The sequence below is a fragment of the Vipera berus genome, assembly GCF_964194415.1.
Source record: "Vipera berus genome assembly, chromosome: 16".
NCBI lineage: Eukaryota > Metazoa > Chordata > Lepidosauria > Squamata > Viperidae > Vipera > Vipera berus.
The window spans coordinates 3,185,319-3,200,114 of record NC_138219.1 but is presented as its reverse complement, the minus strand read 5'-3'; the positions used below and the strand labels follow the sequence as shown (position 1 = coordinate 3,200,114).

General features: G+C 46.5%; 1 protein-coding gene across 1 annotated transcript; it reads right to left on the bottom strand.

Moving 5' to 3' along the window:
• Positions 1–2,865: 2,865 nt before the first annotated feature.
• On the bottom strand, positions 2,866–14,708 carry CDCA5 (cell division cycle associated 5). Its single transcript, XM_081340135.1, has 6 exons — positions 14,599–14,708; positions 12,760–12,872; positions 11,517–11,579; positions 10,680–10,724; positions 6,079–6,612; positions 2,866–3,788 (listed from the first exon to the last, which is right to left on the bottom strand). The coding sequence occupies exons 1-6, from the start codon at positions 14,651–14,653 to the stop codon at positions 3,708–3,710; spliced, it is 891 nt and encodes a 296-aa protein (XP_081196261.1). The 5' UTR covers positions 14,654–14,708; the 3' UTR covers positions 2,866–3,707.
• Between the last annotated feature and the right edge of the window lie 88 nt (positions 14,709–14,796).

Genomic DNA, 14,796 nt, shown 5'->3' with positions numbered 1-14,796 from the left:
GTGGGTGGTATAACCCCAAGCCATTGTTGCTTAGTTCACAAACCGGGGTTTAACAATCCAGTTTACGCAGACTGAATTCATATTTTCTTCCTCTTCCTAAAGCTTACATTCCGCTGAGCTGAGCAATCATACCAATAAATTGCATAAAGATGCTTTGATGATTCAACAACAACAGAAGAGGAACACGGTATCTGGCACTGGATCATAAAACTGGGCAAATTCCACCCTGAGATTAGATAACAAAGATGAGAGATTAAACAGGGTTTCCCAACTTTGGGCCCTTGAAGATGTGTGGACTTCAACTCCCAGCGTTCCCTATGCTCCCAACATTCTCCACGCTAGCTGGAGGAATTCTGGGAGTTGAAGTCCACATATCTCAAAATTGCTCTGGTTGAGAAAGACCGCTCTATTATTTTTTTAATTTTTTTTAATTCCATTTATATCCCGCCCTTCTCCGAAGACTCAGGGCAGCTTACAAGCTTAGCAGTAGCCTTCATTCTATGTATATGCCTGCTTATTAGGGCTTTCACACACACCCCCCAAGCGGCATTATTACAAAGTCAGCTTAATTGCCCCCAACAATCTGGGTCCTCATTTTACCTACCTCGGAAGGATGGAAGGCTGAGTCAACCTTGAGCCTGGTGGGACTCGAACCTGCACTAATGGCAGGCAGCTGGTGTTACTTAAGGAGGCATTAGCCCACTGCTCCACCAAGGCTAGTTAGTTATTATCTAGAATCTCTCTCTCTCTCATCCCACTCTCTCGTAGCCATCTCGCTATCCATCCACCCATCCATCCCCTTTGCAATTCAAGTCTTGGCTTGCAATTCACACTGGGTGTGTAAAAGCCACATCTGGACAGTTACATAAAAGCACATGCCTGGGAGCGCTTTTGCTTGCGTTTCAAAGCAAGTATTTAACAATAAAAATTGTATATTGACCCATGGTGCCGCATGGGGGAAAAATCAATCCAGTGACTAGATTATTTTTAAACCGTAGTTATCAGACGTACGAAAAGGAAAGTGGGTGCAGCCTTCCATCAACTCAGCTGGAAATTCTGCAAGGCTCTCACGCCCTTCTGCCCCCACCCCCACCCCGAGCCCTTACAGGCTAAGAGAACTTCAGCTCTGAGACATAGAAGACCCCCCAAGCTTTGCCCCCCCTGCCCAAGATCAACAGCCTGGTCTTTGTCCCTGCCCTCAAGGACATTGTCGCTGACCCAGCAGCTGGATGCAAAAATAAAAATAAAAATAAATGATTTTTGCAGTCCTGTGGCTCAGTGGGTTAGGACGCTGAGCTTGTCGATCAGAAGGTCGCCAGTTTGGCAGGTCGAATCCCGAGTGCCGCGTAACAGAGTGAGCGCCTGTTACTCGTCCCAGCTTCTGCCAACCTAGCAGTTCGAAAGTACGTAAAAATGCAAGTAGAAAAATAGGGACCACTCCGGTGGGAAGGTAACAGCGTTACGTGCGCCTTTGGCGTCTAGTCATGCCGGCCACATGACCACGGAGACGTCCTCGGACAAGCGCTGGCTCTTCGGCTTTGAAACGGAGACGAGCACCGGCCCCTAGAGTCGGAAACGACTAGCACGCATGTGCGGGGGAACAACAGCAAAATGGATTGGTTGGATAAGGGTAGCAAATTCTTTGGATACAGGCAGACCTCGACTTACAACAGTTCATTTAGTGACCATTCGAAGTTACAATGGCACTGGGGAAAAAAAGACTCATGACCATTTTTCACGCTTATGACCGTTGGTATGTTTCAAAGATTATTCCATGGATTCTGCCATCTCCCGAAGAGAAGAGAATGGATGTGTATTGAACCGGTATTAGGCATTTCAAAGGAAAGGAGAAGCCTTTTGAACTGGGGGAAGCAAAAGGGGGGGCTAGCATCTGGCTTGTGTCACGGAAGAGAGCAATAAACATGAAAGGTCCTAAGTTCCTTCTTCCCACGAGAGGGATGATACGAGAGAAAGGATGGGGGACTGACCAAATGGGGCTAAGGGGGAGTTAAACCGGGAACTCTATATAAGGGTTTAGTTCGTGGAATAATATTAAGTCCTGTCTCATTTCCTACAACCAAGCATGTCATAGTAAAGATTCTTTTTGGAATAGACTTGACTCCAAGAATTTTGTCTTCCTAAGACGTGGTTTGGGGTGGGTCCTGACAGTCGCTGAGGCCACTTGTGTCCTTTGGGTCAGGGCTTTTCAACCTTTTCACCCATTGTACCACTTTTAGGATATGGCAACATCCATGTACCACCAGTTGCCTAGCAAGGGGTCAAAAACTTGATGACCAAAAAAAAAAAAGGAAAAAAGCGATGAAGTACAGATTGTCCTCGACTTACAAGAATTCGCTTCTGTCCGAGGTTTTCATTGTTGTGAGCATTTCTGTTGAGGATTGGCAGCGGGGGTGGGGAGTGGGTTTGGTTTTTATCCCCTCTCCCTTGCTGGGTGGTTGCAGCAAGTTTTGGTCACTTCACATGACCCTGGGACACTGTGATCGTCATAAATATGAATCAGTTGCCGATCATCTGAATGTAAATCACAAGACCCTGGAGATGCTGCAACATTCCAGCTGATCAGCACCACTTCTGGGCTCAGAAACGAGCTTCAGCTGGATCCTGGCACTGATCCTGGCGCTTCCGCTGAGCCCCAACAGCCCCAGCTGTCTCTCGCTCAGGCTTGCGTGGTGCTACCACCGGTTCAGCTCATTCCCTCCCCCGCCACCACTTTTCTAGGATGGTCACGTACCACCTGCCAGGTGGTACCACAGGTGGTACCCGTACCACTGGTTGAAAAGCCCTGCTTTGGGTCACTTGAGTAGTGACCGTTTGCATGACTCAGGTGACCCTGCGGACACGAGAAAGCCCAAGCTGCCTCCTGAAAGAGCATATTTGGGATCTATGGATAGTTCAAAGACCACAGAGAAACCGAAGGAAAGTCTTTTTTTTAATTATTTTTAATTTTCTTACAATTATTCTAACAGGGCTGCACCGCGAAACAATCAGCAGGCGAACGACAGACAAGCCAGACTTCCAAAAGCTTCGCCACGGCAAAGAGTCCTTGGAGAGAAACAGCCAGGAAGTGGAAGAAACAGGGGGGGGCCCTTCCTTAAAACCAAGCCTGCACAAGCTCCCCGTTAACTCCGCCCCCCCTCAAAACAGCTAAGCAAACCGGATCCCCGCTCCATTTAAGCAAAGATGACTTGGCAGAAGGCAAGCGCGGGAGAAAAATAATCGTAATAATAATAATAAAAAATAAAACCCAGTGAGCGAAACAAAGACTAGGATGCACATCACTGTAACATCTCGCCTATTTTCTGTGGGGCGGGGAGGGGGGGTAAGGAAGCCAAGAGGAAGCTGTTTCCAAGGGCGGCCAAGCCATCTACCAAAACGGTGGTGCTGGATAGGACTGTGATCTTTCTGCACGTATTTTTCGGGTTACAGACAATATTAATAAAAAAAATTAAGTCCTCACAAGCCCATAGAACAATATAGCATCTTTTGTTTTGTGGGGTGGGGCATCGAAAGAAGTGGTAGTTGCCTTTCGTCACCGAGTTATGCCTGTAGTTAAGAAGATTGACAGCTTTAGGCCAAGAAAGCTTAAGCGTCCTCCGAGGGGGCAGTGGGGGGGGCAGGTTTCAAGATTTTATGCACGAGCAACATTCTGGCCATCGAAAGAGGCGCTGAGCACGGTGCGTTTTTTTTCACTCCACAAGGAGGTCAAACTTCTCGGCTTCCTCAAACTCAGCGTTCATCTGGGCGGCCCATTCGTCCATCTCCGATTTCTATAAAGGGAATAAAAAGTCTTTTAATTTGGATTTTTTTTAAAAAAAGATGCTCCTGCTTGGGCAATCAAGCCGCCCCCACCCAAAAAAACAACAACTACAAGATAAGAAGATTGTGCTAATGTTCTGCACCAAGGCAAATCAGGACCTCGCAGGACTTCTTGATTAAATTCCTCCGCAGTCCTCAGCTTACGGCCGCGGATGAGCCGAAAGTTACCGTTCCTGGGCCAGACGGTGGTCAAGTGAGTTTCTGCCCCATTTTGCAACCTATCTTGGCCACAGTTGTTAAGTGAATCCCTGCAGTTGTTCAGTTAGCAACACGGTTTCTAAGCGAATCTGGCTTTCCCCATTGACTTGGCCTGTCAAGAGGTCGCAAAAGGGGATTGTGTGACACACACACACACACACACACACACACACACACACACACACACACACACCCCGGGGCAGTGCAACCAGTTGCCAAGCATCTGAATTTTGATCATGTGACCGAAGGGATGCTTCAACGGTCGCTGAGTGTAGAAAATGGTCCTCAAGCCCTTTTTTCACTGCCGTCGTAACTTCGGCCACTAAACGAAGCCCTAGCAAGTCGAGGACTACATGGATATGTAAACTTTAGTCCTGATAAAAAATCATGCTCGCCTACATTCTCATATAGTCCTGATACAAAGTAATTTACCTAAAACCTAAACAAAAATTGCATTTCATTGTGCTTTACTGATCTAGGTGAAATGCTAATGGATATTGCGAGTCAGGTATGGGATGCCAATATGCTAAATAAGAAAAAAAAAAGTCCTGATGCCATCCGTTACTTTTTGGACTGGATCACTTGCTATGCCACGCAAACCACAGAATTTAACAATTGAACTATTTAAAACAAACAACAAATGGTTTTAATTTTTATCACTCCTATTTCGCTCGGTCCCTCCTTTTGCATCTTTTCTTTAACGATTCCATTCCACCATTTATAATTTATTTATTTATTTATTTATTTATTTTAATTCCCTTTATATCCCGCCCTTCTCCGAAGACTCAAGGCGGCTTACAAGCTTAGCAGTAGCCTTCATTCTATGTATATGCCTGCTTATTAGGGCTTTCACACACACACCCCAAGCGGCATTATTACAAAGTCAGCTTAATTGCCCCCAACAATCTGGGTCCTCATTTTACCTTAATAATAACAATAAAGTTGGAAGGGACCTCGGAGGTCATCTAGTCCAACCCCCTGCTCTTTGATGTGTTCACTCTTGTCATACACCTGCCTTAGTACATTGCATGCACAACTCAGACCATAGTTTACGACCACAATCAACCCCCGAATTTATGCCAAGGCGGGGGTCAGCAACCTGAAACAGTGAAAGAGCCCCTCGGAACCGGTTCCCTCACAAAAGGAAAAACTGGGAACCGCAAAAAATGTGTGCGCATGTGCGTACATGCGCGCATGCGCAGAACAGGGTTTGACTGAAGAGTGGAGCCAAGGCGAGATATGCACCTACCCTGCATATTTGAATTGATTGGTTGAACTTTTTTAGTCCCACTTTTTTTTTTTTTGGGACTGCACATGGCAGAGGACCGGGAGCCGCAGGAGACGGCTGAAAGAGTCGCATGCGGCTCCGGAGCCACGGGAAAAATGTGTTTAAAGTGAGCCTTGCCCCCTTTTATGACTTTTCTTGCCACCGTTGCTAAGCGAATCACCGCAGCTGCGAGATTAGTAACCCGGTTGCTAAGTGAATCTGGCGTGCCCCTTGACTTTGCTCGCCTGAGGGTCGCGAAAGGCATTGTCACGTGACCCGGAGACGCCGCAAAGCGTTCTCTGTGGGCGCACCAGACTTATGGAACCATCTTCCGGTCGAGCTCCGGACGGCCCCCGACCTTCGCTCCTTCCGGCGCGATCTTAAAACCCACCTTTTTGAACAAGCCGGCCTGACCTGATGGGATGGGGTTAGGTTTTATAAATTGGTCTTAACTTTTAATCTGTACTAATTTATTACGGGCATCGCTGTTTAATTACTTTTTAATAATTTTTTAATTTTTGTATCTTGTTTTTATTATGTATTGCCCTGTTCACCGCCCTGAGTCCTTCGGGAGAAGGGCGGTATACAAATTAAATTAATAAATAAATAAATAAACCCGAGTCAGTTGCCAAGCGTCCAAATGCAAAGCGCGTGATCCCGGGGACGCTGCAACGGTCGTTGTGTGTGGGGGGAAAAATGGTCCTAAGCGAACTGTCGTTAAGTCGAGGACCGCCTGCACGGAAATCCACAGCCGTAGCCCGGCTACCCCAACTCACATCAAACTGAGGCATCTTCTTCTTCCTTCGCTTTTCTCGGCCAAACGAGATGCCGGGAATGTCGGTGTCCAGGTTCCCGATAGCCCCGCTTTCCGCAGCTGCCGTCTTTGGGGCGCCGCTTGGATGCGGAGCGGAGGGCTCCAGCGGCTCCGCCGGGAGCAGCAGCTTTTCAAAACCAAAGAGGGTTTGCCGCTTGCTGGGACCACCGACGGGTGTGGAGGTGCCGGCGAGGCCGAAGCTAGGAAACCCCTGCTTTTCGGTGAAGCTGTGGGACAAGGAGACGTCCAGGCGGCTGTAAGACCGGCGCACCCGTTTGGCCATGGCCAGGTCTCGTTCGGATTCCGGAGGAGAATCTGGCCTGTCGGCGCTGACCAGGGAGTGGAGGCGAGTCTCTTTCAGTGAGTTCTCTGCGTCAAGATTCAAGGGACAGCAGGGGGTAAAAGGCTGGGCTTTCTTCGTGGCCTCCGCTCCACAGGGAGGTTGGTTTTCAGGGGCCGCCGGGGGGCTGTTCTCCTTGTTTTCTTTTGAGGAGATCTGCGAAAGAGGAACAGGCTCCGCGTTACTACAGGTGGAAAGCAGAGTCACTGCAACTGGACTAATCGTGGTTGTTGTTAGCTGGAGACGTTTCCCTGCTCCTCCCAGCAGCTTCATCAGTCAGAACAAGCCAGTTGAGCAGAGAGTTCACTGACGGATGAAGCTGATGGGAGGAGCAGCGAAGCGTCACAAGTTCACAACAAAAATTAGTCCGGTTGCAACGACTCAACCTTCAGACAATCCTAGCTGGATAACTGAGACTCTCCATTGACATATTACAAGGGGAGAAGTTTCAAAACGATTTCCATTTCTGGACTAAAAGACCTCCAAGGTCCCTTCCAGGTTTCTACTATTCTATTCTGTTCTGTAGAATAGAATAGAATAGAATAGAATAGAATAGAATAGAATAGAATAGAATAGAATAGAATAGAATAGAATAGAATAGAATAGAATAGAATAGAATAGAATAGAATAGAACAGAACAGAACAGAATAGAATAGAATAGAATAGAATAGAATAGAATAGAATGGGATGGGATGGGATAGAAATTTAGGATAGGATAGGATAGGATAGAATGAATGGAAGAGAAGAGAAGAGAAGAGAAGAGAAGAGAAGAGAAGAGAAGAGAAGAGAAGAGAAGAGAACGGAACGGAATAGAAATTTAGGATAGGATAGGATAGGATAGGATAGGATAGGATAGGATAGGATAGGATAGAATGAATGGAATGGAAGAGAAGAGAAGAGAAGAGAAGAGAAGAGAAGAGAAGAGAAGAGAAGAGAAGAGAAGAGAAGAGAAGAGAAGAGAAGAGAAGAGAAAAGAAAAATGGAATGGAATAGAATAGAAAATTAGAATAGAATAGAAAATTAATAGAATAGAATAGAATAGAATAGAATAGAATAGAATAGAATAGAATAGAATAGAATAGAATAGAATAGAATAGAATAGAATAGAATAGAATAGAATAGAATAGAATAGAATAGAATAGAATAGAAAATATGGAATGGAATGGAATGGAATGGAATAGAATAGAATAGAATAGAATAGAATAGAATAGAATAGAATAGAATAGAATAGAATAGAATAGAAAATTAGAATGGAATGGAATAGAATAACAGATAATGGAATAGAACGGAATAGAAAATTAAAATAGAATAGGAGCTGGAAGGGACTTTGGAGGTCTTCTAGTCCAGCCCCCTGCTCAAGCAGGAAAATCTATACCATTTCGGACAAGTGACTGTCTAGTCTAGTCTCTTCTTAAAAACCTGTCCTGTCCTGTCCTATTCCAAATGCTTCAACAGTATTTATCTGATTCCCCCTTTTGACTGGCCATGGATCAGTCTGCATATCGCAAAGCCCTCAGAAAATGCTTCAGGGATATGAAGGAGAAATAAGAGTTTATGAAATTGTAAACTACAGGTAGTCCTCATCTTACGACCACAACTGAGCCCAAAATTTATGTTGCTAAACGAGACAGTTGTTAAGTAAGTTTTACCTCCGTTTTACGACCTCTCTTGCCACAGTTGTTAAGAAAATCACTGCAGGTGTTACATTGGTAACCCGGTTGTTAAGTAAATCTCGTTTCTCCATTGACTTTGCTTGTCAGGTCGCAAAAAGGGGACCGCCCTGACCCCAGGACCCTGCAACCGTCATAAATAGGAGTCAGCTGCCAGACGTCCTAATTTTGATCACATGACCATGGGTATGCTGCAATGGTCGTTAAGTGTGAAAAACGGTCACGAGTCACCTTTTGCAGGGATGTTGTAAGTTCGAACTGTCAGTAAATGAACGGTGGGTAAGACCAGGACTACTCCTAGTCGCATTTCCCATGATGAGAAAGATATTTCCTGACCAGCTTCCTCCCTCCCACCTCAACGGAGAGGCTCTCCAACCACTTGGCATGCTGGCAGTGACATTTAAGAGCAATTTATGCTGTTTGTTTTTATTCTATGCAAGCGGACCTCTCTCCAAACCAAGGGGCAGAATGCAGGCGCCCGTCGTGTTAATTTTGTAAAAGTGCCTCGGACACCCGTGTGACTTTCAAAGGAATTCTGGAAGCAAAGACAGGAACATTTCCCATGTACAGGTTGTCCTCGATTTACAACAGTTCATGTAGTGACCATTCAAATCACAACAGCATTGGAAATATATATATATATATATGACCACTCTAATGGCAGAAAGTGAAGAGGAACTAAAGAGCCTCTTGTTGCGGGTGAAGAAGGAGAGTGCAAAACTTGGGTTGAAACTGAACATTAAGAAAACCAAGATCATAGCATCCGGCCCTCTCAATTCCTGGCAAATAGATGGGGAAGAAATGGAGGTAGTGACAGATTTTATTTTCCTGGGCTCCAAGATCACTGCAGATGGTGACTGTAGCCAAGAAATTAAAAGACGCTTGCTGCTGGGGAGGAAAGCCATGGCAAATCTAGACAGCACACTAAAAAGCAGAGACATCACTCTGTCAACAAAAGTGCGTATAGTCAAGGCTATGGTCTTCCCAGTTGCAATGTATGGCAGTGAAAGTTGGACCATAAGAAAGGCTGAGCGCCAAAGAATCGAGGCCTTTGAATTATGGTGCTGGAGAAGACTCCTGCGAGTCCCTTAGACTGCAAGGCGATCAAACCGGTCAGTCCTAGAGGAGATCAACCCTGACTGCTCTTTGGAAGGCCAGATCCTGAAGCTGAAACTCAAATACTTTGGCCACCTAAGGAGAAGGAAGGACTCACTGGAGAAGAGCCGGACACGACTTCGCAACTAACAACAACAACAACAACAATATGACCATTTCTCACACTTAACTTTGTAGTATCCCCATGGTTCCAGGATCCAAATTCAGATGCTTGGCAACTGACTCATACTTACGATGGTTGCATTGTCCCGCGGCCACGTGATCCACCTTGTGACCTTCTGACTGGCAAGGTCAGTGGGGGAAGCCCAATTCACTTAACCACGTGGTTACTAACTTAACTACTACAGTGATTCACTTAACAAATGGGGCAAGACTCCCTTAACAAATGTCTCACTTAATCTGGGGCTCAACTGAGGTCGTAAGTTGAGGACTACCTAGATTAAGGTAAAGGTAAAGGTTCCCCCGCACATGCGTGCTAGTCGTTTCCGACTCTAGGGGCCAGTGCTCATCTCCGTTTCAAAGCCAAAGAGCCAGCGCTTGTCCGAGGACGTCTCCGTGGTCATGTGGCCGGCATGACTGGACGCCAAAGGCGCACGGAACGCTGTTACCTTCCCACCGTAGTGGTGCCTATTTTTCTATTTGCATTTTTACGTGCTTTCGAACTGCTAGGTTGGCAGAAGCTGGGACGAGTAACAGGCGCTCACTCTGTTCTGCAGCACTCGGGATTCGACCTGCCAAACTGCCGACCTTCTGATCGACTAGCTCAGCGTCCTAACCCACTGAGCCACCGCGTCCCTTAACCTAGATTAATATACATTAAAACTGGATGGGGCAGAGACTCTAAATGGTATTAATATGATGGCACTCCAGGGCATTCCTCTGTTGGGGAATTCAAGCCAGAGAGAAAAATCAAACACGCTAATAATCACTTACAGCATCATTAATTCTAGGCTCCCTCATTAGCCTCCCTTGACCTGGAAGTCTCTAGATCAGGGGTCCCCACACCCCAGAGCTTGGACCGAGACCATCCTTGGCCTGTTACGAACTGGGCCGCACAGCTGGAGGTGAGGGCCGAGCGAGCGAGCAAAGGTTCATCCATATTTGCAGCTGCCCCCCCACCCCCCGTGTTAGCATCACTGTCTCAGCTCCAACTCAGATCATCTTTTAGGAGCACAAACCCTAGTATGAACTACGCACGCAGGGGATCTAGGTTGTATGCTATTCCTCCCCCACCCCACCCCTTGGGAAAACTGTCTTCCACGAAAACCGGTCCCTTGTACCAAAAAGGTTGGGGACCGCTGCTCCAGATGTGTCAAGACTTTCGATTCCCAGAATTCCCCAGCCATCTCTAGGGAAGGCCAGGCTTCTTAAAAGGTTCCAGATCTTGCCAAAAGGCGTTCTTTTAATTCTCAAAAATTGCTGTGGCTCCGTGCTTACCCTTGGACTCCGACGAGGGACCAAATCATTTTCTTTCACCTTATCCTGGGAAGCAGTAGAGGGGGAGGGAGGGAAATGTAATATGTAGTTAGTTTGGCATAAGAAAGACCTTGATTTAATTTTATTTACAATTTTATTCATCGCTCGTGCTGTTGTTGTTGTTTTTTTAAAAAAATGGTTCACTGCTCTGATGTCTTATAATTTGATACACATTTTATATACTGAGTTGGTGAATTTTTATCCGTTATTGCTAGATTCTGTTAGCCATATGAAATTAGAATAAGAACGAGAATAATAAGAATGAGAAGGGGGAGGAGGAAAGATGGTTCAATTCCCAGTGATGGAACTGGCATCACTGTCTTAATTAACGAAAATAATATAGCCGGTTTTTCTATTTGGAAACCGCTTCTAGACTTCTACTTGAAACAGAATAAAACGAAACATTGGCTTTGGGTTTTGATGAGTTACCGTATTTTCCGGCGTATAAGACGACCCGGCGTATAAGACGACCCCCGACTTTTAAGAAGATTTTCATGGGTTAAAAAGTCGTCTTATACGCCGGAAAATACGGTAGCTTGTTGTTTGTAGAAATGGCTAGTATTTATTAATTACATCAAAGTAAAAAAGTCAGTGTAATTTACTGCAGCGAAAAAGTTGGAGGTCATTAGTTTCCCCCCCCCCTTTTCCTTCGCATCTTCTTTCCCCTTGTTTCTCTCCCACCTTTCCTATTGTCTTTCTTTTCATTTGTATCTATTCGGATAAACTTCAGCAACATTTTTTTTTAAAAAATCGCAGAAAGATGGAATATGTACACAGAGCTTCATAACAACTACTCACCTGCTGATTCCGTGGCTTAATCTTTTTCAGAGTTATCGTGCGCACGACAGAGGCACCTGGGCGCTGCAGAGAAGGCGGAAAAAAAGATTCAGCAGGGTGGCAGAGACTCCACTTCCTCAGGGTCTCGCGGAAGAGCAGGGTAGAACAACGGCTTATGACCTTCTTTTACTGGTCTACTATAGAGCGTGTCCTCTCGTATGGTATTGTGGTTTGGTATGCTGGTCTGACAGCCACGGATAGGAAAGTATTACAGAGGGTGGTGAGCACAGCACAAGACATTGTGGGCTGTTCCCTGACACCACTGGATGACCTCGCCAGGGCCCGCTGCCTTGGAAGAGTGAGGAAAATCCTCAGAGACGACTCACACCCTGGTCGGTACCTCTTTACTCTCCTACCATCGGGTAGGAGATATAGGAGTATAGCCAGCCGTACCAACAGGCTGAAGAAGAGCTTCTATCCATGGGCTGTCAGGCTCCTGAACAGAAAATAACTCTATGTATGATAGACTTGCGAGGCCGGTGTGTTGTGCAATTAGCTCACTTGGTGTAACAAGATGGTGGGTTTGTTGCCACTGTGAGTTGTGGTGGTGGTGGGGGCACGAAGGGAGGCTCAGCCAATCTCAACGTATACATGGTTGTACTTTGATAATAAAGGTTCGTTCATCCAAAGAAAAATGCAGCTGGGAGAGAATTTTTCTGTGGAGGAATCTGAGATTCGTCTGTAAAATACATCACATTCTTTGAGAGAACCTGAACATCACTCCTACCTCAAATACAAGTAATCCTCGGCTTACAACCAGAACGGATCCCAAAATTTCTGCTGCTAAGTGAGACAGTTGTTAAGTGAATTTTGCCCCATTTTACAACCTTTCTTGTCACAGCTGTTAAGTGATTCATTGGAGTTATTAAATCAGGGTCATGATTGTTAAGTGAATCGGGCTTCCCCATCAACCTGGCTTGTCAGAAGGTTGCAAGAGGGGATCAGATGACCCCAGGACACTGCAACCGTCACAGATACGAGTCGGTTGCCAAGCACCTGAATTTTAACCACGTGACCACGGGGATGCTGCAAGGGTCATAGCATGAAAAACACGTATATGTCACTTTTTTCACTGAGCCTTGTAACGCTGACTACTAAATGAATGGTTGTGAGGCCGAATGGCTTGCTCAATGCATCACAACTCGAGCAGAATTTTAAATCGACGAAGAATAAAGGAAAGAACGCAACAATGCTTTTCTCGTACCGGGCTGCCCATCATTTTCCTAGCCACCCCGCTGGGGTCGTCCTGGGAGACTGGACGAGTTGAGGAAGGCAAATTCCTCTCGGATCTTCGCCTGGGGGGAGAGGAAGCAGCATCTGGGGAAAAGAAACGATAAAAGGGGTTGATCAAAAATGTTAAGAAAAACCATGAAGTCCATACTCGGGGAATGTTTTCCTTTAAAAATATAGTCGTACTACAAGCCAAGGCATCCTATGCAGCTAGACCTCGACTTACGACCAAAACTGAGTCCAGCATTTCTGTCGCTAAGCGAGACACCTGTTAAATGAATGGTGAGGAATGGAAGGATTTATATATTTATGTATCAGAGCCAACTGGATTTCTACCCAAACAAATAAATTTTGGGAATGCAGAAAGAAATGGGAGCATTCCAAATAACTCTTCCAGAGAATGCAAATGGAGATTCTCAGTCATCCAGGTCCCGGTTGTCGCAAAGGTGCTTTTTTGAGAGGCAGCTGGACTTTCTTATTTTTCCTTGAAGACGTTTTCAAGCCAATAGGGCGTGAAGTAATTTGAACTATCGTTTTAAGAACTGATGGCTGAGCTTGCTCTTTCGCCCCTTTTTCTCCCCTTTCTTTTGTCTGAATGGTGGGGAATGAAAGGATTTATACCAGCTGTCTGCAAGGAGCATCAATCCTCCCATTTCCCCACCATCCAGTCAGAACTGAAGAAGCTCCTAGGAGGAGAAGCGAAAGGTCTTCAGAGAAAGAACAAGAAAGTCTGGTTGCCTCCCGGGGGAAAAAAAGCAGCTTTGGGAGAAGGATGAAAGGGAAAGAGGAGGAAGAGGAGGAGGAAGATGGGAGGGAAAGAAGAAGGATAGAGAGAGACAGAGAGAAAGAGAAAAAGAAAGAAGGAAGGGTCTGCAAGGAGCATAAATCCTCCCATTTACCCACCATCCAGTCAGAACTGAAGAAGCTTCTAGGAGGAGAAGCGAAACATCTTCAAAGCAAAACAAAACAGTTGCCTCCTGGGGGAAAAAAGCAGCTTTGGGAGAAGGATGAAAGGGAAAGAGGAAGAGGAGGAGGAAGATGGGAGGGAAAGAAGAAGGATAGAGAGAGAGACAGAGGAAGAGGAAGAGGAAGGGAAGGAAGGAAGGAAGGAAGGAAGGAAGGAAGGAAGGAAGGAAGGAAGGAAGGAAGGAAGGAAGGAAGGAAGGAAGGAAGGAAGGAAGGGTCTGCAAGGAGTATAAATCCTCCCGTTCCCCACCATCCAGTCAGAGCTGAAGAAGCTTCTGGGAGGAGAAGTGAAACGTCTTCAAAGCAAAACAAGGAAGTCCAGTTGCCTCCTGGAAAAAAAGCAGCTTTGGGAGAAGGATGAAAGGGAAAGAAGAAGAGGAGGAGGAAGATGGGAGGGAAAGAAGGAGAAGGATAGAGAGAGACAGAGGAAGAGAAAGAGAAAGAGAAAGGGAAGGAAGGAAGGAGAGGAAGGAAGGAAGGAGAGGAAGGAAGGAAGGAAGGAAGGAAGGAAGGAAGGAAGGAAGGAAGGAAGGAAGGAAGGAAGGAAGGAAGGAAGGAAGGAAGGAAGGAAGGAAAGAAAGAAGGGTCTGCAAGGAGTATAAATCCTCCCATTTCCCCACCCTCCAGTCAGAGCTGAAGAAGCTTCTGGGAGGAGAAGCGAAACGTCTTCAGAGCAAAACAAGAAAGTCCGGTTCCCTCCTGAAAGAAAAGGGGGGAAAAAGCACCTTTGGGATACAGGAACAGTGAATAAAGGCGGGATATGAAAAATAACCCGAGGCGCTAAGCCGGGCATCAGCCTCTCCGGCCCCGGCCTGCCCCGAGAGGGCCCCCCGCACACCTCCCTCACCTTCCCGGGCCTCCCCCGCCGAGCGCGCCCGCCTCCCGGGGCGGCTTCCCGCCATGGCGGCCGCCTCCTCCTCCTCCTCCTCCTCCGAACCGCCTGGCTGCTCCGTTGAAATCGCCCGCCACAGGCTGGCCGGAAGTGACGTAAGCCGTCCGCCGGAAGCGCGAGCGGCGCCATCTTGGGAGAGAGAGAGGGTGGGGG